The sequence below is a fragment of the Epargyreus clarus genome, unplaced genomic scaffold (genome assembly GCF_041222505.1).
Source record: "Epargyreus clarus isolate Ecla_fem2 unplaced genomic scaffold, WU_Ecla_fem_2.2 ptg000012l, whole genome shotgun sequence".
Taxonomy (NCBI): domain Eukaryota; kingdom Metazoa; phylum Arthropoda; class Insecta; order Lepidoptera; family Hesperiidae; genus Epargyreus; species Epargyreus clarus.
In genome coordinates, this window is record NW_027332220.1 from 9,574,943 (window position 1) to 9,596,500 (window position 21,558).

The window sequence follows — 21,558 nt, forward strand, 5'->3', positions numbered from 1 at the left end:
AATAAAACTTCTGTATGTCTTTAAGACTGTATTTGGGACTTAACTCTCTAAAATAAATTAAGCACCAAGGCTCTTGTAGAGGAGTGGTACGTAGTCGTCGAACTGCGCGCGGTAGAAGTTGCCTGCGACAGGGTTACCCAGGTTGTACTTCTCTGCGAACTTCTTGGTAGAGAACGCCGCGCGGCCGTCGACGGAGCTGGAATTATTTTTTATAATATAGTAGTAGCAGACGATGCATGCACCTGTAAGTGGCTACTGCCGCCCATGGATATCTGTAGTCAACCCCACATAAGATTAGACATTCCTACCGGAGATCGGCTACGGAAGTCCCGCTACCCTTGAGGACTAAGCTAGAACGCCTCGCAAAACTATGTCTGTCCCACACCCTTCAAACCAGAACACAGCAGCGCTTAACACTGCTGCTGTGAGGCAGAAATAAGTGTGTCGGAGGCGCCTCCGGAGTTGAACCACAAAGGTTGCAAATGATAGACATTCAATGAGATTTCTGTCTGTTTTTGTATGTTCATAGTATTGTCGCGGATGCTACATACACAAGTAAACATCAGGGTGTCCTGATGGGTAAATAGACGTCTATTCAGACAAGAATACTACTTGGAAGTCTGCGTAAAGTTAAGTTTAACTGAAAATCTCTGCAAGCTGTCAACCTTCATAATTTGGTTTTTATGTGTAACAGTACTTACGTGTTAGTGAGCCTCTTCTCATCAAATTCGAGTTTCCCAGGCTGCTTGAAGAGGATATACACGTAGCGGTGGATGCCAGTGCCCTCTGGGGGTCCAGAGCCGATGTAGCCGGAGAGGACCTCGCCGTCAGCTACCTTGTTGCCAGGGATGTTGCCGACCAGCCAGTGGTGCCATTCACGGTAGACTGGCTCTGGGCCATCATAGTTGTCAGGGTCTGGAAAAGTTGCAAGATTCTAAAACCAGGCGTTCTAGCTTAGTCCTCAAGGGTAGCGGCGCATCTGTGGCTGACCTCAGGTAGGAATATCCAATCCTATCTGGGGTTGATTACAAATGTCCACGGCAGTAGCCACTTACCATCAGGTGGCCTGCTCGCATCTGCTACTCCTATATTATAAAGAAAAAACCAGTGGCTTTGGGATGTCCATGCTTTTACTAGATACTTAAAGTGCTAATATTTACCAGTAAACACAAGTGTATAGTAGTCGCAGTCGTCAGCCTCGTAGTACACGGTCGGCTGGTCCTTCACCTGGGTGGGGGTCAGTTCATTGCCCAGGCAAGCCTCAGCACCGCTGGGGTAGGTCAGCTAAGAAACATTTTTATACGTTAGCATAATAGAAGATATATTCATACTGCTTAGACGGTGTTCTAAGGGAGACATTACACTTAGGTACTTATTCGAGGCATTCCAACCTAATTCTCAAGGATAGAAACGCATCAATGGTCGACCTCAGGAAGGATTCAAATCCAGAAGATATGTTCCTCTCTGTTAAGACCAAACTTATGCTGGTCAACTCCCTCATTATTTTATATATAATAAACACCTCCGCCATTTTCTCCCTCCACCCAGGGTGACTGGCAGAGAATGCCATCAGGTGGTGATATGATGGCGTGGCAATGATGGTGGTAATAGCATTTGATGGGTGTGGTAAGGGATACATACTTATCTAAGGCATGCCATCTTAGTCCTTACGGTGTAATCTTATCTGGGTTTAATTACAAACAGGGCCGGATTTAGAGATCTAGAGGCCTTGGGGCAACAAAGGAGTGGAGGCCCCCTGGCCCCAAATTATTTTCCGAATAAAATGATCAATTTTTTCAGTTGAGTTTTTCAATAAATATTTTATTGTGTTTCACAACACAGGTAGATTCTTCTAGTATTCATGTTTGTACAAACTACTGTAGATGAAGGTAAAACAGCGAAAAAAAATATCAAAGGACAAGATATTTTTTTTACTATTGTTTACTAGTCGGAATTTTAAAAAATCCGACGTCTCTATTGTGGGGGCCCCTCTTTTGTGGAGGCCCCGGGACTGCCGCCCCGGTTGCTCTCCCTTAAATCCGGCCCTGATTATAAATGTCCATGGGCAGCAGTAGCCACTTACAATCAGGTGGACTGCATGCTCGTCTGCTACTGATATTATAAAAAAAGAATTCAACCCTAATAAATATCAACTTTGATTCCACTAAAAATAAATTGGTTATAAATTTTATATTTACTCAGCAATATTATACTTTACTAGCTGACCCGGCAAAAAAATGTTAAGGGTGAACAACCCTTATCATTTAGGGGGATGAAAAATAGATGTTGGCCGATTCTCATAGACACCGGAAAAGCACAAAAAATTTCATCAAAATCGGTTAAGCCGTTTCGGAGGAGTATGGCAACGAAAACTGTGACACGAGAATTTTATATATTAGACTAGATAAAACACTTGTGCAAAATACATATTAATTAAGAAGTGCATTAATATTCATACCTATATTTACTTGTATAATAGCTGCAATACTTCAGTATGTTTCTATGAAGTAGTTAAATAAGATACATGGTTTTCGACTTTTTAGGTATCTTAAATATTTTTAAAGGGGAAGTAGGCTATTTTATTCCCTGAAAGGACATCTATGAATTTTTGACCACATAGTCCTTGCTGAATCGGTACAACAGTTCAGAGTACTGTTGACGCACGCAGAATAACGCTCATTTTTAGGGTCCCGTACCCAAAGGGTAAAAACGGAACCCTACCACTAACCCTCAGTTCTCTGTCCGTCTGTCACACTCTATCTCCTGAACCGTAATAGATAGACACTTGAAATACAGAGTATGTAACGAGTGGCGGCGTCTTGTTAAGCGTGCCACGAAGACCAAATAATGACCACGACCACTCTGACAAGAGTGTAACGCTTAAGAAGAATAAGGGTGGCCGCTATGACAACAACTACTAAAAATAAAAAAGTTGAAAATAATTGGGATTCGCCATACAAGAAACCGTTATTACTCGACGTTTCCCGCTCTATCTATTAAACTTTAATAGGTAGACAGTCCAAATTTTCACAATGTATTTACTGCAATGGCTGCTATAATAACAAATACGAAAAATAAAAAATATATGAAAATGTTAGTGGTACGGAACCCTCCGTGTGCGAGTTCTACTTGCACAGGTCAAATATTAGTAATCAATCTATACAATACTTTGTGTACCTAAAACCGACATTTGACAATTTCTGCCTACTAAAAATGGACAAATTTTGATCCTTGGTAGGCAAACAGAATATAATTTATTAATTCGGTCGTTATACAACAACAAATAATCCCCAACCGTAAATATGATTAATTGAAATAGATTACTTTATCTTTTTCTACGTGCATTACCTCACCATAAAATAAAAATATATCAATAAATACTAGCTACTATTTATTATCAGAACTAAGATTGTATTAATTATTGCGATAAAGGAATTTTTGACGTAAAATAGGTGTGTTTATACTTTGAAAATTCCTTAGCTATCTGCGTAAAATAGTTGTACCATTTGCGAGGTGCGAACAAATGTACGAAAGAAACTTACTTGATAATTATACATAGTAATATAGGGTCGTACATATTACGTTATCTTATAAGTAATCACTTCTTTAGTTGAAACTTTAAATCGACCTCATGGTCGAGGCAGTCTGGGGTTCAAATCTCAGGCCGTTTTTAAAGTCATGTGCGTATTATAAATTGGTTATCATTTGCTACAATCGGTGGAGGTAAACATCGTATGCACCTTTTTTTTTCTTCTCGAGGGGGAACCTTTAAAAGGCACCCGACGACGTGGGAGCGACGCCGGGTTATGTGGGATTTTTACCGCACTAAAACCCCCCGGTGGCCGTCCTCAACGCTTGTTGGAGAACTCCGGGATCTCCAACGGAACACAACCGGAGCCCTCCAAGCGCTATACCCAACCGGGCTCTACCCTGGGGGAGCAGATTTCGCTCCTCCCACACCATGTAGTGTTTACGACGGTATGCGACCACACATACCATCGTCGTTCCCGAGGTCGCTTGCTGGACGGTTCGAGCTCCGACTCTTGCTGCCCACAACCCCGGAAGCCCCCTTTTAGTCGTCTCCTACGACAGGCAGGCATACCGTAGCCCTATTCTAGTCCCGGAATTACAGGGACAAAACATCGTATGTACCTATATTGCCTGAAATCTTACAAAAATAAGTGTCTATCTATTAGGGTTCAAGAGATAGAGTCCTGTGACAGAAAGACAGACACACAGGCAGCGGAGGCTTAGTAATTAGGCATAGGGCTATAGGACTTAGGAATAGGGTTCCGTTATTACCCTTTAGGTATGGAACTCAAATAACATATCCAAAAGTGTTTGAAGTCTACCAATGGGATAACGACGTATAGTCCGCGTAAAACCGCTAGTCCGCTAAGAATATAGAAATTAATCGCGTTGCCATAGCAAATTGTATGACTACACCTGCTCGCAAGAACTTCAGAGCGGACTAGCTGTTTACCGCGGACTATATCACCTTAAAACAAATCAAGAGGCGAACATACTGCCAATTTGTATTTTATAACAGTAAAATAAAAGTATGTAGAAGGTACAAAAATTTCCAAAGGGAATGTAAACCAAACAAATCTATGTTAGTCATATACTCGTAGTAGTAAACTTGGTTATACGACCAAGTTTGTATTAATAAACTTGGCCAACAACATTTAACATTGGTCGTGTTGCCATAACTTTGATCGTAACAATTGTATCTATTCCTACGACATACGAGTATTATTAAACTTATATTGATCATTGTTCCTGTCATATTAAATATTTTATTTCGTTATATAATAAAACAAGAATAAGTTATTATTCTTAAGAATCGATAACCTGCTCTTAAACAAAGGTCACGTTTACCGCAAAATGTTATCGGAGTTTTTAAGTCTGTTTTTTTATCATCTTACGTATCATCAGATGATCTGCATGACCGTCTGATACTTCTTGCAAGAAATGTACCTATAGGTACTATTTTTAAATTGTATGATATTTGATTGATTGATTTTTTCAATTATTGTATCACCTTGGAATAAAACAAATAGGCGAACTAAACACAAGGAGTCATAAGTCACAAGGAATAGTTGTGAATGTAGAAAACGTTCTATAAATATTGTAGACATATCTGTATTTCCACCTCATTTATGCGTTGATAAAAATATCATATAAATTACTATTGCGTAGATAAAATGTAATATTAGGTAAATGTCATAGAACTAGAAAAACTGGATGTACCTTGATGGAGTCTGTCGGCGCTACGGACACCACGTCCGGCACGATCTTGCTCGACTCGAATTCACTTGACACAGACATACCTATAAAATATACACAATATATATTTTTTATGATATAGGATTAGCAGACGAGCATGCAGTCCACCTGATGGTAAGTGGCTACTGCCGCCCATGGATAGGATTAGTTAGTCCTATCTGAGGTCGGCCACAGATGCGCCGCTACCGTTGAGGACTAAGCTGGAATGCAACGGAAAAGTATGTCTCCCTTACCACACCCTTCAAAACGGAACACAGCAGCGCCTAATACTGCTGTTATTAGGTAGAAATAGGTGTGGCGGTGGTGCCGCCGGAGTCGAAACCACGAAGGGTTCTACCACCTTCAATATACACAAAATGTATTTTTTATAATATTGAAGCGACTGAGATTACAGTTCAATCTGATGATAAATGTTCACTGTTGCTCGGGGAACATGTCCAATTTATTATATATAGAGTTGTGGTCGTGACAGAAGTCGCATTCGTTTAGCTACTGATTTTATACAAGTAGGTAGAGTCTTATAAGTGATCTTAATAAAATAGGAATTCATCACACTAGCAACATGCACTTAAGAAGTCAGTACTATGCTAAAATGAATTTATTACAGACTTATTACATAAGAAAGATCTTCCGACAATATTGACAAATCTCGGGATGGGCCAAATCTCACGACATCTCACCCTTTTGGAAAACCATTTAAATATGGTAGAGAACGTTCTATGATATATATTTCAGTGCAACTGCATAAATTATACTTTTCAATAAAAAACTTGAATAGCAATTATACTTTCACTTTAAAATAGTTATAGATTAAATATGATCATATTCGAAATGGGATTATTACTTAGATAATTTAGCTATAGAAGTAATACTTCATGAATAAAACCGCATACAAGATTCAACAATGTAACTACACAATTCAATAATGTAGGTTTAATCTCGGAAACCTTTCTTATCGATTACCTAATAGGTACTTCCTGAAAACATTTCTTTACAATCTCATTCTAATTTACTTTACCAAAGATTACAAAAATAGAGGACGGCGAATTAACTTTTGTGCAACTACTTATATAATACTTTGTCACCAATATACTCTATTTACCAATATTTTCATGCACATTTGCGAACTTACCTGTTGAACGTAGTTTCGCGGCGATTTTCGCGACACAACTGACCGTGATCTACCCATATTGATGTTTTAAATTCACATGATAATGAAAAATTCGTCAAATGGACACAGCTAAACGATAACACGGGATATTTATAAATGTTATCGGTAATTACATCACAAATATGTGTAGTGCCTGTACAATTCTTAAATATTTTGATAAATTGGCGAGTTGTTCACCTGATGTAAAGTCGCAATCGCCCATTCATATAAAAAAAAACATTTTTTTTAATTCAAAATAGGTTTTTTACAGAGCACTTTTTGAATGTCAATACAACTACCAACACTTCACAAGGTGTTTCGTTATGGAGAAGAAGCGGCGAAAGAAACTCCATAACACACATCTTTAAAAAAAATGTTTTTTACATGTCAACTTAACGTAATGGTACATGTGGAGCTGGTGCTAATTCAGACCACACCGTTTTGTCAGTAAAATAATCATTTAGTTTATAGTACGCTTTTTAACATAGCGTTTGTTTGTCATGTTTGAACTTTTTTTCTGTGAGATTCAAAATGTGGTCGGGTATTTTATTGTAGTAGCGAATACAGTTGCCCATGAAAGATCTAGCCACCTTACATAATCTATGTTTAGGAATTACTAATTTATTTCTATTTCTGGTATTAAAGTTATGGTGGTTACTATTTTTTTCAAACATATCAGCGTGTTTTCTTACATACATAATATTTTCATAAATGTATTGAGTATGCACCGTCAATATATTAATAGTGGGAACATATCTGTTAAATGTTCACCTGATGTTACGGTCGCCCATGGAGATCGGTAACCATCGTAGATCGGACAAGAGTTCTACTAGTACTATTCTGAGAACAAGTTGCGACGTTTCTTATTATTATTTTTTTTTTATATTTAACCTAACGATAAGGCAGACGGGCTACCTGATGGAAAGCAGTCACCGTCGCCTATGGACATTTGCAACACCAGAGGAGTCGCCAATGCATCGCCGGCTTTGAAGAAGAGTTCTTTTTACACCCCTCTTGAAGAGCCCCATGTCATAGTCCTGAGGGAATACCTCAGGAGGAAGTACATTCCACATTTTGCACGTACGCGGTAAAAATGACCGTGCAAACCGAACCGTGGAGGACCGCCACGGGTCAAGCTGATGTGGATGGAACCTCATCCTTCGGCGAGTGGTGCGATGAAGGAAGGGTGATGTAGGCAACAGATCGAACAGTTCCTCAGAACACATACCATTGTAAAGCCGGTAGAACACACAGAGGGAACCTATGTCCCTCCGCAGGCTTAAGGGTTCTAACCGATCAGAGATCACTGGGTCATTGACGATTCGCACGCAAGTGGGTTAAGCTGATATTGTGGCGCCCCTGCCCAGAGATGCGTGCAGTACTCCATGTGGGGCCTCACTTGTGCTTTATAAAGCAAAAGGAGTTGCCCCGCAGTGAAGTACTCCTTGGCTCTGTTCAGGACGCCCAGTTTCTTTGATGCCAGCTTGGCTTTAACTTCCAAATGACTCCGATACTGCACGTCACACGAGATGTCAACTCCCAGGATTATTAATGTATTTATTGGACTATTATAACAGCAGTGTGAGGATCCGGTTTGAAGGGTGTCGTGGTATGAGAGAGGCAATTTTTCCAATGCGATCGGGGAAGCGACTCTTATGTAGCCAATCCTATCTGGGGTTGATTACAAATGTCGGCGGCAGTGGCCACTTACTATCACGTTGACTGCTTGGTTTTTTTTTAATTTTTATTTCTCTTTCTACACTCACAGCCCCACACTAGGATTCCCTGTATCGTGGGTGCTATGGGCACACACAGAGACAAATACACAAACACCCAGACCCAGAAATAGAAATCTAAATTCATCATTAGAAATCTGTCTGGCCGGAGATCGAACCCGGGACCCTCTGCGCGTCAGACCGGCATGGTGACCGCTCCGCCACGCGGGTCGTCATTCGGGTTGTTTGGTATCTGTACGTTATAAAACATAATTATAGGAAATATACTTTCGCAGGCATCTCCCTTCACCCTTCACGTCAATTTAACTGGAATAAGTTGCTACTGGCACATTGTTGAACCAGTTTTTTCAACAAACGAGCATTTTCTAACTTAAAAACTTTGGGTGGTTTAAAAGTTTTCTTCGGCAACAAAAAACGCAAAAATATGTTTGTCCTCACATTTTTCGATCATCATATTTAATGATAAAGGCAAACATTGTAAAAATGTTATAATTAAAACAACTAAAATCGATATATTATCAAAGAATGTTTCTCAGATACGTTATCTGTGAATTAATACATGCCAATGTTATCATTGTCAAGGCCTAAGTGACCTCGGCCTTGGCTTCGTCAAGTACAAATACGTGGTACGACAAATATATTTTTTTCTTTTTGCCTGTCTAAGGCAAAAAACTCATGGGGCGGTTTTAAAACGTAGTTGACTCCGCGAATATGAAAAAGACATGATACAATACTTGAAGATGGTAGAACCCTTTGTGGTTCGACTCCGGCGGCACCACCGCCACACCTATTTCTACGTAATAATAGCAGTGTTAGGCGATGCTGTCCCGTTTGAAGGGTGTGGTAAGGGAGACAGACTTTTCCGAGGCGTTTCAGCTTAGTCCTCAGGGGTAACGGCGCATCTATGACCGGCCTCAGGTAGGAGTATCTGATCTTATCTGGGATTGATTGCAAATGTCCATGGGCGGCAGTGGCCACTTACCATCAGATGGACTGCATGCTCATCTACTCTTATATTATAAAAAAATATGGTAAACGACAGTTGCAGTTTTCAAATTTTATATCACACACGTTTTTACACGAAGCCTTATATTGATCTCTTTCCACCACATTTGCGAAAACTGCTCTGTGAGTTATCTCCATAAGATTCTTAATCGCTGTATAATGATAATGTAAGACAATTACTAGTATCGTAATAATATATCACAAAAATAAAACAATATATAAAGATTGAAATACTTACAATAATCACAATCTTGCCCTTCAGAAAAGCGAAATACGCACTGTAGAAAAAAACAATAAATAAATAATAATTTCTTCTTAAAAAAAATTTACTTGAACCATCGAACGAGGGAGAAATAAAACAAGTAGTAGCCAACCACGCCATCTAGTATCTAGTAGCGCATTCTTAATTCTTTAAATTGCTTGAATATCGCAAAATTCATTGTTATTTGTGTAATCTGAATAGAATAGAAGTGTAATCTATATATATAAAAGAAAGTAGTGTTAGTTACACTATTTATAACTCAAGAATGGCTGAACCGATTTGTCTGAAAATTGGTGGAGGTAGCTTAGAACCAGGGAAAGGACATAGGATACTTTTTATCCCGTTCGACCGCATTTCCGTGAAGTCATTTTGTCATCTAGATTTAAATAAATGGTAAATAAAGGATTATCTTAGTGGCCTTTATATAAAAAAAAAATAACTGTTCATATTTCATTCTACGCTTAGGTTTCAAACTCGGGAGTCTGTGACTTAAATCCCTTGTAGCCTGTGATATTTAAAAAGATTCAGTTGAATGAATAGTAAAGAAGACTATATGAGCAAACCTTGAGAGCTTGAAAAATATCTCCCAGGCACGTGAAGTCTACCAATCCATACTCGGTCAACGCGGTCTGTGGTCTATACTCCACCTTAAGAAAAGACAGTCCAGCAGTAACGGGTTAACGAGAAGAGAACCGTCATCAACCCATTACCGACCACTGCTGGGCACGGAATAAAAAGGCATATTATTCTGTGGTAGGGGTCTCTCAGAACGAGAGCGATTAGGCCATGGTCTACCGCTGGACAAGTGCATGTTGGTAGACTTCATATACCTTTGACAACCTTGTTTTCAGAAAGTAAGAATATACCAAAATAAAAATAAGTATTTAAACTTACCATCAAAAGCGAGAGAGCGAATATAGGCTTCATATTGGTCAACTTAATCTTCCCAACTTGTAAAAAAACTGGTTTTTTCAGTATTATATAGAGAATTGAACAATGGCATAAGCTGAATAAATAATATTGAGAAATAAGTATATATATCACAATGCCGTTTTACGATAAATAGTTATTTCATATCTTGACACTATATTTTTGCCATTGTTACAAACTGTTATTTATTCAGGTTTTTACAGTTTCTATAGCGAATTGTTTATATCATCATATCATGTATATTTTAATAAAAAATCGTAAAAAATTTCTTTGGCGTGAATACTAAACAAAATATTTTTCATGTATTCAAGCTAATTTTAGATGAGCAATAGTCAAAAATAAATACTACAAATAAATTATGTGTCAAATCGTGTGTCGTTACATGTTTTCTGTGGTTCAACTCCGGCGGCACCACCGTACACCGATTTCTACCTAATAACAGCAGTGTTAAGCGCTGCTGTGTTCTGGTTTGAAGGGTGTGGTAAGAGACATATTTTTCTAAAACATTCCGTCTTAGACATCTGCGGTAGCGGCGCATCTATGGCCGACCTTATCAGGGATTCTGGTTTTGCCTGCGGTTGATACTGATTTCCATGGGTGGCATTAGCTACTTAACATCAGTTGCACTGCATGCTCGTCTCATAGATTAGTAAAGATTACTCACTCCTAACAAGAAAATGTACCCAGTTTTGAGAATTGAAATAGTTGCGTAAAAAAGTTTTGCCACGTCTCCGTGCTACAATGTCCCTAAAATATTTGAAATAATTATTTATTTATTATGTAAATTACGCAGTATTAGTTATTTATTCGAAAATTTTCTCTAAAAATGTTTTTATTTGTCAAGAATTCAAAAAAAGAACTTACTAAAATAAGCCGTTTGTGGCTTCATTCAATTTCAAGGCGGCGAAGTATCTTTACTAATCTATGGCTCGTCTGCTACTTCTATATTCTATAAAAAAATGCACAACATTACCTTCTATAATATTTTTAGGTAATGGAAGAGGCATACGAGTATATAGTCTACTTGATTTTAAATGGTCACCTCCTTTGGTAGACGTCCAATCAATTACTAATACGAATGGTATACCTGTAGTTGACATTTATGAAATACAGAGGTCATTTATTTCCATAGAAAAGAAAATTTCCTAAAATGCCATCTAGTGCTCAAGGAAGAAATGAAATCTTATTGGCTCGTCACGCCATCTAGTATCGAGTAAAATTATTAATGTTACACTCACAATATTTTCTACTAGCTGACCCGGCAAACTTTGTATCGCTTTGTTCAAAATCTATTTATCAAATATATTTCATATAAAATATAGCCTATGTTACTCGTGGATAATGTAGCTTTCGAATGGTGAAAGATTTTTAAAAACGGTCCAGTAGTTTTTGAGCCTATTCATTACAATCAAACAAACAAACAAAGTTTTCCTCTTTATAGTATTAGTATAGATAGTTGAATATTATCACGGAACAATAAATAGTTTTTTTTTTGTTCCGTGCTTAATATCAATTGATCATATTTAAATTGTAAATACCTTAGGGTAAATGGTATAAAATAGAACACAGATTTGAAACTAACAAAATGATTTATTATTTTTCAAACAAATTTAGAAGAAAATAAAACAATAACAACAAATCCATCACATAACGTACACGTGTAACATAGTGTAAAAATACACAATTATACATTATTAAAAATAATAATATAATCTTAAATAAATTGAATAATACATTTAGGATTCATATATCAAATCTAAATTATTATGACTTTACGATGCATACATGATATATTCTAAAATAGTAGAAATATTAATAATATATTTAATACTTAAGTTATTAAATTATACATTTGAATTATGAAGTAAGCATATTTTTAACAGTTGCGTAATAACATTTATACATCGAAATATACAATGTAATACATAAGTTATGATAAAACTAATTTGCAATTTGCGGCAATTGCCGAGATATATACATTTTGTATTGTTGGATAAAAGATCGGCGAAATGAGACTCCACACAACACATTTACACACATACGAAATAAAATACCTAATTGTAGGTACCACCATACATGATAATTATCATATATCTATGCCTTGTGTCAACATGAAGCATCATATGAATAAGTAATCATTTCTAAATCAGATTTAGAGCAAAGAAGTTTTATCGTAACTAAATCATATGAATGCTTGGTTGACAAGAAACTTGCTTGCGCACCTGTTTCCTGTCACGTGGGATTTTGTGTATGCGGATCTGCTTTCACGCGTATACTCCACGCCAAGCTTCTAGTCCACTCTGAAGTTGTTGCGCGCAGGCGTAGTCAGAGTCATTGCGGTCGAACACAATTACAAGCATAGACTCGTAGCAACAGCGAGAACAGGCAGCGCACGGGTGCCGGGCGGTCTCGCGCTGTCTTCGTCCCGTTAATATCTATAATTTGGTATTGCGACGCGACTCGTTTCTATATTCAGAGCGGACTAGAAGTTAGGCGCGGACTTTACCACACGCACCCTAACTTTTCATAAATGCGTTTGTTATTAAGCCTGCTGCACACGCGGGTCTCGATGATAGTGCAGCGAGTTTATTCACGCGTGCAGTTAGACATGCGTGACATAGAAACGGTTGATACTACTATACTAATACGTTATTTTATACAGTCATTTATAATAACTAATCATACAATTTTATCTTGTTTGCTAATGACATTGATATCGACTAGGAACCACATTTAAAATCGAATTAAACCAACACCATCGTTTTATAACAATTTTTATAGATATATTATGTATATTAGACTTTTCTTTTATAAATATTCACAAAGAATAACAAGAAAGTGCAGTTTAAAAAATAAGAAATAATATAATTAGACATAAATATTAACTTGCATATCATATAATTGTTTCTGTAAGCATTTTTTGTGCAGAGACGAAATTATCCCAAATATTTAATAATTTCTGAAAATATAATAGATTAAAGTTATTTAATTACATTTTAAAAATATAGCAGAATGATAACATAAACAATAATTTAGAAAATTAAGCATTTTAAATTAAGCATTTAAAATATTTACTATTGTAGATACATAGGTATTGATATATAATATTTAGTATGTATACATATTAATAAATTTCTATATTCACCTGAAACTATCCGACAGCAATCTCTATCAAAGATTGGTGGCATTTCACATTTAACACTTTACATTTAACGTGGTCCATTGGCTTAGCAATCAAAAAACTCAACTGTCAGATTAGAATCAAATTAACAGAAATTATGGATTAGATCGAGTCGATTCGATCGACGAGCTTTACTGTAACTGTAATATTTTATAATATAGGAATAGCAGCCAAGCATGCAGCTTGTCTGCTACTCCTATATCTTTTAAAATGTAATTTCCATGATGCGTTATCTTAATTTTTTTGTTTCTGAGAAAAAATATCCTAGACAGTATTGTCACAAAATAAAAAAGGTATATTATTTTAAAGTAAAATAAATTAAAGTGAAGAGGTACTATAAAAATAACTGTAAATATGGAACCAAAATCACAAGGCAAAAAGTATAATTGTATCTAATTTCTAAGCATAATGAAAGTAAATAATTATGATTTTAATATAAATAATTTAATATAGGACCTACTAAATATTTATCTTAAAAATGATAGAAGGACGATATTGATTTTCTTGTACAATTGTTAATTGATGTGAGTACTTAATAATATGTAATTATGTACATAGTGATTTATTTACACAGAATTCCCGGCCTGTCAGCTTTATTATTACACAAAATGTTAATAATATAATAAATAAATATTGTTATAGTGTGTATAAACTAATATTTCTATTTTCTATTAGTGTATATTGTATAAGCAATAGTTATTATATTGCCTTGTTTCAGGCATCTTTGTATCTTTTATGTATGTACCGTTATATTATTTAAATTTGACCATAATCGTATATTTTTATTGATAAGTTAGACTCGTCAATAACTGCTAAACACAAAAAAAAACAATTTCCAAATAAAAAGAATGGTTATTAAAACGTTTTTTCTTTGCCTATTAATACATAGATAATCCAAAAATAGTAATTAAAAAAACTCATTCCATATTTTGCAAAATGCGAGAAAATAAAGGATATTTAATTAAAACGTAGATCTCTAAAACATTTGCGCGTTAGTTTGAAGAACAGAAGAGTCACAAAAAATGTAAAATAACGTAATTTACATAAATAAACCTATTGTGCAATGTATGAATTTCTTAAATGTAACAGAACAGATGTAATAAAACAAAGAAGAAGAGCTAAGTTAAGTGCTGAATTAGACAGATTATGTAACAAATAAAAAAAACACATTTTATTGGGCAATCAAATTTTTAGTTACTCTAATATTTATGTTATGTGGTGAAAGTGTACCTATTTTATAAGTGGCTGAAGTGACTTATAAAGAATAATAAGTTAGTTAAAAATTAGTTCATGATTAATATTTGTATCTTTACACTTTCTTACAAATGGGCTTACATGAATTACGAAAAACATCGCTAAAGATTTCTCGGTTATTATCTACTTTTCTGTTACGAATAACTCTGTCATTAACTATTCAAGTCTTTAACTCTATTAGACTACCTGCACAGTAGCAAACGCACTGAAAGTAACTTTCTTTGGTGGTTCAGCACTGCAAGTCCTTACTACTGACCGCTTGGCACCGTCATGACCATTGCTTTTCAGAACTGGCTTTAAATTAGCTACATCGCCGTGCGACTGTGCCTTAAACCTACCGATAGTGTTGCCAGGGTTACCTAAATCTCTAAGCTTATTCGTAATCCCCGTGATCCTATTCGATAGATTCGAGTTCTTTTTCACATCAATTGTTTTCTTCGGCTCGCTTAACTTCTTCGGGATCTCCAAACATTGCAATGACGTGTATTTCCGATGGTCTGTTGTTATTGGTAAATTCCTCTTCACATCTGTGTTCGGGCGCGGTAATCTTGGTGGTCGTTGAAGAAAGTTGTTTTGTCTGAAAGGCAGTGGAGTTAACTTTGGTTTGGTGTCGCTGTTCAGACGGTAATACTGTGGTACTGGCTCTAGTCTTTGAGGTTTTTTGAGGGTGAGAGCCATCGCCATTTTGGTGGGTCGAGCGAGGCTGTCGAAGGCAGTCGTGGAGAATTGGGAGCGGCTGCCTCTCCACTCGTCTCGGTCAGACTCGTAGCCGGCATTCACTGGAAATGAGAAATATGTAATTGAGATTTTATATCAGGAATATTTATTTCTTAAACACTTTTTTTATTGAATGCTATTTATTATAGGACCCTTCGTGGTTAAACCTAGGTGACATCACGTCATAACACTTTCTGCTATCTATATACATATAACTCAAAGGTGACTGACTGACATAGTGATCCATCAACGCTCAGCCCAAACCACTGGACGGATCGGGCTAAAATTTGGCATGCAGGTAGATGTTGTGAAGTAGGCATCCGCTAAGAAAGGATTTGGATCAATTCCACCCCCAAGGGGATAAAATAGCCGCGGGCAAAAGCTCGTATAAAATAAGATTTAATTATTGATGAGCTGTAAGGCGAAGAAAGGCAAGAGGTTGAGACCCTTAAACCTTATCGTATGGCCACTTACCATCATTTGGACTACATGAATGTTATAAACAAATGTATATCTACTAACGTTCAAGAGACAGAGCCCTGTGCCAGTCAGACGGACGGACAGACAGAAGGAGAAACAGCTGTGGCTTAGTAATAAGGTCTCGTTTTTGCCCTTTGGGTACGGAACCCTAAAAAACTATCTAATTAACAAAAAAGTTGTATGTTAAGTAAACTAAATAATGAGTGTGTAATGAATTCACAATTTCGCACCTTTGCACATCTCGCAAAGGGTTACAGCACGAACACAATTGCAAATGCAAATCACCGAATCGAATGCAGAGGGTTACATCACGACGCTATATTCGACAGTATTTATTCAGTACACGTCAAAGCTTCCGTGCGCCTGCGCATGTCAATGTGTTGTAAATACGATGACCTAGCTGATGGTGCACAAGGATTTGTGCAATGTCTACAGGAAAATATAGGGCCTTCTCTGTAGGTCAAAGGTGTTTAGTGTTAAGGAAAATAAGTTAAATGGATATAAAGTTAAGCTTTCTACTTGCGTTGAATTTTATGGTGTGTCAAAACCCATAAAAACGTAATTTATAAAACAAATGTCTAAAGTCACGTATATCGCCTGAACATAGCCTGAGTCGGTTCGACTCCAGTGGCCCCATCGCCACACTTATTTCTGCCTAATAATAGCAGTGTTAAGCGCTGCTGTTTTCTGTTTTGAAGGGTGTGGTAAGGGAGACATACTTTTCCGAGGCGTTCCAGCTTAGTCCTCAGGGATAGCGGCGCATCTTCACCTATAATTGTGGGTACACGACTTATTTTTCTAACTTTTGCAATGTAATTTATATAAGTGTATACTACGTTGGTGAACCTTTAATAAATAAATCTGTGGCCGGCCTCAGGTAGGAATATCTAATCCTATCTGGGGTTGATTACAGATGTCCATGGGCGGCAGTAGCCACTTACCATCAGGTGGACTGTATGCTCGTCTGCTACTCCTATATTATAAAAAAAAAATAAGCTAAATATTATTGACCCCAGGGTCTTAATCGTTTCGATCAGGATCAATGCGGCATTTTTCACCTTGCCATTTCAACGAAAGGTCTAATAATCTATTTGTTGTATATATTGAGCAATTTGTAAGACCTATTCTTTGAAACGTTCTGCTATCAAAGTTTAACGTCTTTCAAAATAATACGCTTTTGTGTATTTTTCTATTGTGTTTTGCGAGCTTTTAGTTTATGAAGAAGTTATTTTTCTAATCTTACGTTTGATAATTTGCGAATATTTATATTTATATTCGTTGTATAAGAATAAAACTGTCTGTTATTTTCTTGTCTTAATCTAATTTCTTATCCATATTGAACCTAAAAACATACTTTGATCGTATTTTTGTCTTTTGGCACCTATGGCACTTTTTTCCTGTGTTTGACATATTTAGATTGATTATACTCGAGTTTTAATTTCTCAACTTATTTTAGATCTTTTATTTTTAGTATTTGTTATTACAACGGCCATACTTTGAAAAAATCAAATGTCTGTCTATTATCACTTAAGAAATAGAGACCTGTAATAACGGAGAGTCAGACAAGCTTAGTGATATGCTCACGTAGCCGTAGCACGTAGTTTAGCCCTTACGATACGGAACTATAAACATCAGATATTGAAACTGTAAAAAAGAAATTTTACATAATTTAAATTACATTGAATTAGAAATACTATTTTTTTTAATATACTTTTTTTAATTTTCTATATTTTTTACAGTCACTTAGTTTGAGATGAACGGCTCATCCTACAAGCCAGTATAAGGATCTAGAATATTTGTACCGTGCTAGTATTAACATAAAAATTTAAAAAAATATATCTGGTTCTGTTATTGTCGAATTGAAGCAACCCAAATCAGCACAATATAATCTACAACTTTCTTCGCCATATTATTATTGAAGCAAAAAAAATATACTGCTTACAAAACCGTCACATCACCCGCGTTACTGTGGCACATTCACGACTGTTAGTGTACCAAGTGAGTACCGACCTCGAGGCGCGTAGATATAGCTTGCGTTTCATGCGTTTGTATGAAAATAAAATACTGTATAGATATTTGTACCATGCTACAAGTGCATATATTTTGAAATATTAAAAAAAAATACTGTATTAAATATTATTTTTCACCGGTCGCCGCCCTCCTAATACGAACACTAATGCGCTTTGAACCGTCGCTTAGATGAACGGCTAAGCCCTACATAAGTGCACATATCAGCTACCATCCTTCATACATCGTGAGCACAGCGCCACGGGATTGCTACTGTAACCAGAGACGTCAGGTGGACCGTGAAGGGCGTTCGATTCCCGCGAGGCTCATTGCTACGCTTCCTGTAACTGCCATGCTTGGTGGTCCGTGTCGTTTTAAAGTGGCCAAGTGCGAGTCGAATCGCACATGAAGGGTTCCGTACCACATTTTTTAATTGCTTTTTAAGACCCACGGAAGAGAGGCTATCAATTCGTCGCGTATATATATTTTTTTTTAGTATTTGTTATCATAGCAGCCATAGAAGTGAATGCATTGTAAAGAACTGTCTACCTATTAAGATTCAATAGATAAAGCAAAGTCGACAATTCGCGGTCTCTTGTATGGCGATCCCCATTTAATTTCATTATTTTTTTTTATTTTTAGTATTCATTTTTATAGTGGCGACCATTACACATACTCTGTGATATTTTTAAGTGTCTACCTATTACAGTTCTAGAGATAGAGGCCTGTGACAGTCGGATATACAAACAGACAGCGGAGGCTTAGAAATAGGATTCCGTTTTTACCGTTTGGGTACAGAACCCTAAATACCGGTGCGTTAGTTAGTAGACCTAGTTTTCGAAGATGAGCATTGGGTTACAGTAGGTTTACTGTACATGGATATCTTAGGAAATTATTATTGGATTTAAGGAGTGTAGTGTATGTTCTAGAGTCTATAGTTGCGAAAACCGATTTGCGACAGTGACAGAATGACATAAATAAAATTGGCTAATATACCAATTTTTTTTTTAATTTTTTTTTATCATACCATCCTTGTGAAAAATTGACCTATCTCCGTATTAGGGTTCTATAGATAAAGCGAAAAATGCCAAACAATAACGGTTTCTTGTATAGCGAAGCCTATTTATTTACAAACTATTTACCTTTAGTATTTTATTGTTATAGTAGCTCCCGTTATACATACTCAGTAAAAATTTCAAGTGTGTATCTATTACGGTTCAAGAGATAGAGCCCTGTGACAGACGGACAGACGAACAGACAGCGGAGACGTAGTAATAGGGTTCGGTTTTTCTTTTTGGGTACCCTAAAAATAATTTACGAAAAAATTATTTTAAAATTACAGACAAACATACATTTTACGTATATAACAGTGTGGTGTAGGGAAATGAAGTATGTTTGGGTCAATACCCGAGGCGTATTGTTGGAAACCATGGTTTAACGATAGGTTATTGCGGTGGAGCCTTACAAAGTCGTTAAGTTTCAAATGAGGCATTGTTATTTTGATGAATTTGACGCGGCCCGTTCCTTAATTTGCCTGTTGTGGGTAAGAAAAGATTTACAAACATTTTCACGCCAAATTATTGGAAGGTGACATTCAAATACGGCTAATACTAAAACTCATTTTAAGGTTTTTACATATTATTTTGGTCCCCGAATATGCTAAAAAGGCAGTGGTAGCCTAGTGGTTGGAACTGGGTCTCTCAATCTGGGTGTCCAAGGTTCAAACCCCAGGCACGCTCTTCTGATTTTGCAAAGTTATTTGCGAATTAGAAATAATCACTTGCTATAGCGATGAAGGAAAATATTGTGAAATTTGTGACGACATGTATAATCTAACAATTCACACTATTCTGGCTTGGTAGACTATGGCCTATCCATCTCGATCTGTGAGAAGATCCGTGCCCACAGTGGAACAGTAAGGGGTTAACCATGAACTAAATTGTATTTTTATTATTTATATGGACTATCTACGAGCTTTTGCCCGCGGCTTCGCTCGCGTTATGAAATAATATTTTCATCCCTTATTTTATCCCCTTGGGGGTGTAATTGATCAAAATCCTTTCTTAGCAGATGCTTACGTCATAACATCTACCTGCATGCCAAATTTCAGCTCAATCCTTCCAGTGGTTTGGGCTGTGCGTTGATAGATCACTATGTCAGTCAGTCACCTTTGAGTTATATATATTTAGATAATAGAACTTTTCTATACATTATTAATGACAAACACTCCGAGCGCCTGCGCGAATAGATTTCATACACTTAAACTTTCTGTTAAAAATTTTTTTGTCTATCAGGGCCCGTGTCTGGCACGCTCAGTGTCTGTTAATTGAATAAACCTTATAACTTTCACGGTTTCTCTTACACCATTAAATTCAACTTAAATTTTTCACAATTCGAATTGGCAGAGCCGATATGTTCAAAACATACGGTCACGAATTCTTAATACCAATACGGATTAAAAAGATAAACAAGTACAACGAACAGATAGCAATATTGGCCAAGTTGAACATCGCCTGACCTTTGGAAACCAAACAAATCTATTGATGTGTAAACACTATTACTCCACCGCAATACAGCCATAAGCTTAGAAACCTTGAAGGTGGTAGCCCTCTATAGTTCGACTTCGGCGGCACCACTGTCACACCTATTTTTGCTTAATAGAAGGTAGTAGAACTCTCTGTGGTTCGACTCCGGCGGCACTACTGTCACAACTATTTCTGTCTAATAACAGCAGTGTTAAGCGCTTCTGTGTTTTAGTTTGTAGAGTGTGGTAAGGGAGACATACTTTCCCGAGGCATTCTAGCTTAGTCTTCAGGGGTAGCGGCGCATCTGTAGCCGACCTTAGGTATGAAACTAATCTTATCTGGGGTTGATTTTAGATGTCCCTGGGCAGCAGCTACCATCAAATGGACTGGATGCTCTTTGGCCACTTTTATATCATTTAAAAAAAGGTTGGCCAAGCTGACCTCATCGGTCTGACCTTTCGAAACCAAATAGATTGGTGTGTAAACACTATTACTCCACCAGTGTACCTAGTGCAAGCCACTTTGAATACAGGCTCACACCAGGAGGTCTGTACGAAATTCGTGGTTTGATCTGGAAATTAGAGCATTTTTTACCGTACAAGCTTTTAAAAGTCTGATCTGAGTTGGAGCCGTACGATCGAAATTGTAGACTAATTTGTATTTTTTAAATTACGTGTATGATGTTGCCAATTAAAAAAATTGCGAACAAGTTGAGTCAATAAACATTATTTAAAATGGCCGCATTTCTATTTACCTCTTGTTTACCGTTTGTTGTATATAATAAGCCAGAAATAATGTTTCTTCGGTCAAAATTGATATACACGGCCATATAATAGTCACCAGAACTCATATATCACAAGTAGTATAAGATACAAGCACTTGGTTAAAACGAAAAAATAAGCTATAACAGACTACATGGACATAGTAGACATATCTACATGAGTAATTATGTCGCAATCCAAATACTAAATGAGCTCATTATAAATGTGACGAAGCACTGAATGAAGACACCTCATTTATGGGAT

At 36.7% G+C, this 21,558-nt stretch overlaps 2 protein-coding genes across 3 annotated transcripts in view; both read right to left on the reverse strand.

The window, feature by feature from the left end:
• Positions 1–15: 15 nt before the first annotated feature.
• Positions 16–10,446, reverse strand: LOC140746369 (protein D3-like). Of its 2 annotated transcripts, XM_073078492.1 has the most exons (6): positions 10,334–10,446; positions 9,416–9,455; positions 5,251–5,330; positions 1,161–1,284; positions 702–915; positions 16–196 (listed from the first exon to the last, which is right to left on the reverse strand). In XM_073078492.1, the coding sequence occupies exons 1-6, from the start codon at positions 10,364–10,366 to the stop codon at positions 58–60; spliced, it is 630 nt and encodes a 209-aa protein (XP_072934593.1). In that variant the 5' UTR covers positions 10,367–10,446; the 3' UTR covers positions 16–57. The 2 variants fall into 2 exon arrangements, with proteins under 2 accessions (XP_072934593.1, XP_072934594.1); XM_073078493.1 differs by lacking the exons at positions 9,416–9,455; positions 10,334–10,446 and adding an exon at positions 6,419–6,497.
• A 1,544-nt stretch (positions 10,447–11,990) lies between these two features.
• The window catches only part of LOC140746381 (uncharacterized), a 41,066-nt gene continuing 31,498 nt past the window's right edge, over positions 11,991–21,558 (reverse strand). The window contains exon 3 of the mRNA XM_073078506.1: positions 11,991–15,583. Coding sequence (XP_072934607.1) covers positions 14,982–15,583 — 602 coding nt within the window. The 3' untranslated portion in view covers positions 11,991–14,981. The remainder of the gene's footprint in view (positions 15,584–21,558) is intronic.

Bases quoted from the DNA above. Each gene is read 5' to 3' on its own strand.
- LOC140746369 (XM_073078492.1), bottom strand. From the start codon at position 10,366: ATGAAGCCTATATTCGCTCTCTCGCTTTTGATG. The intron at 1,285-5,250 runs GTACATCCAGTT...AATGTTTCTTAG, and splicing joins CGCCGACAGACTCCATCAAG to CTGACCTACCCCAGCGGTGC. The intron at 916-1,160 runs GTAAATATTAGC...CAACTTTTCCAG, and splicing joins CTATACACTTGTGTTTACTG to ACCCTGACAACTATGATGGC.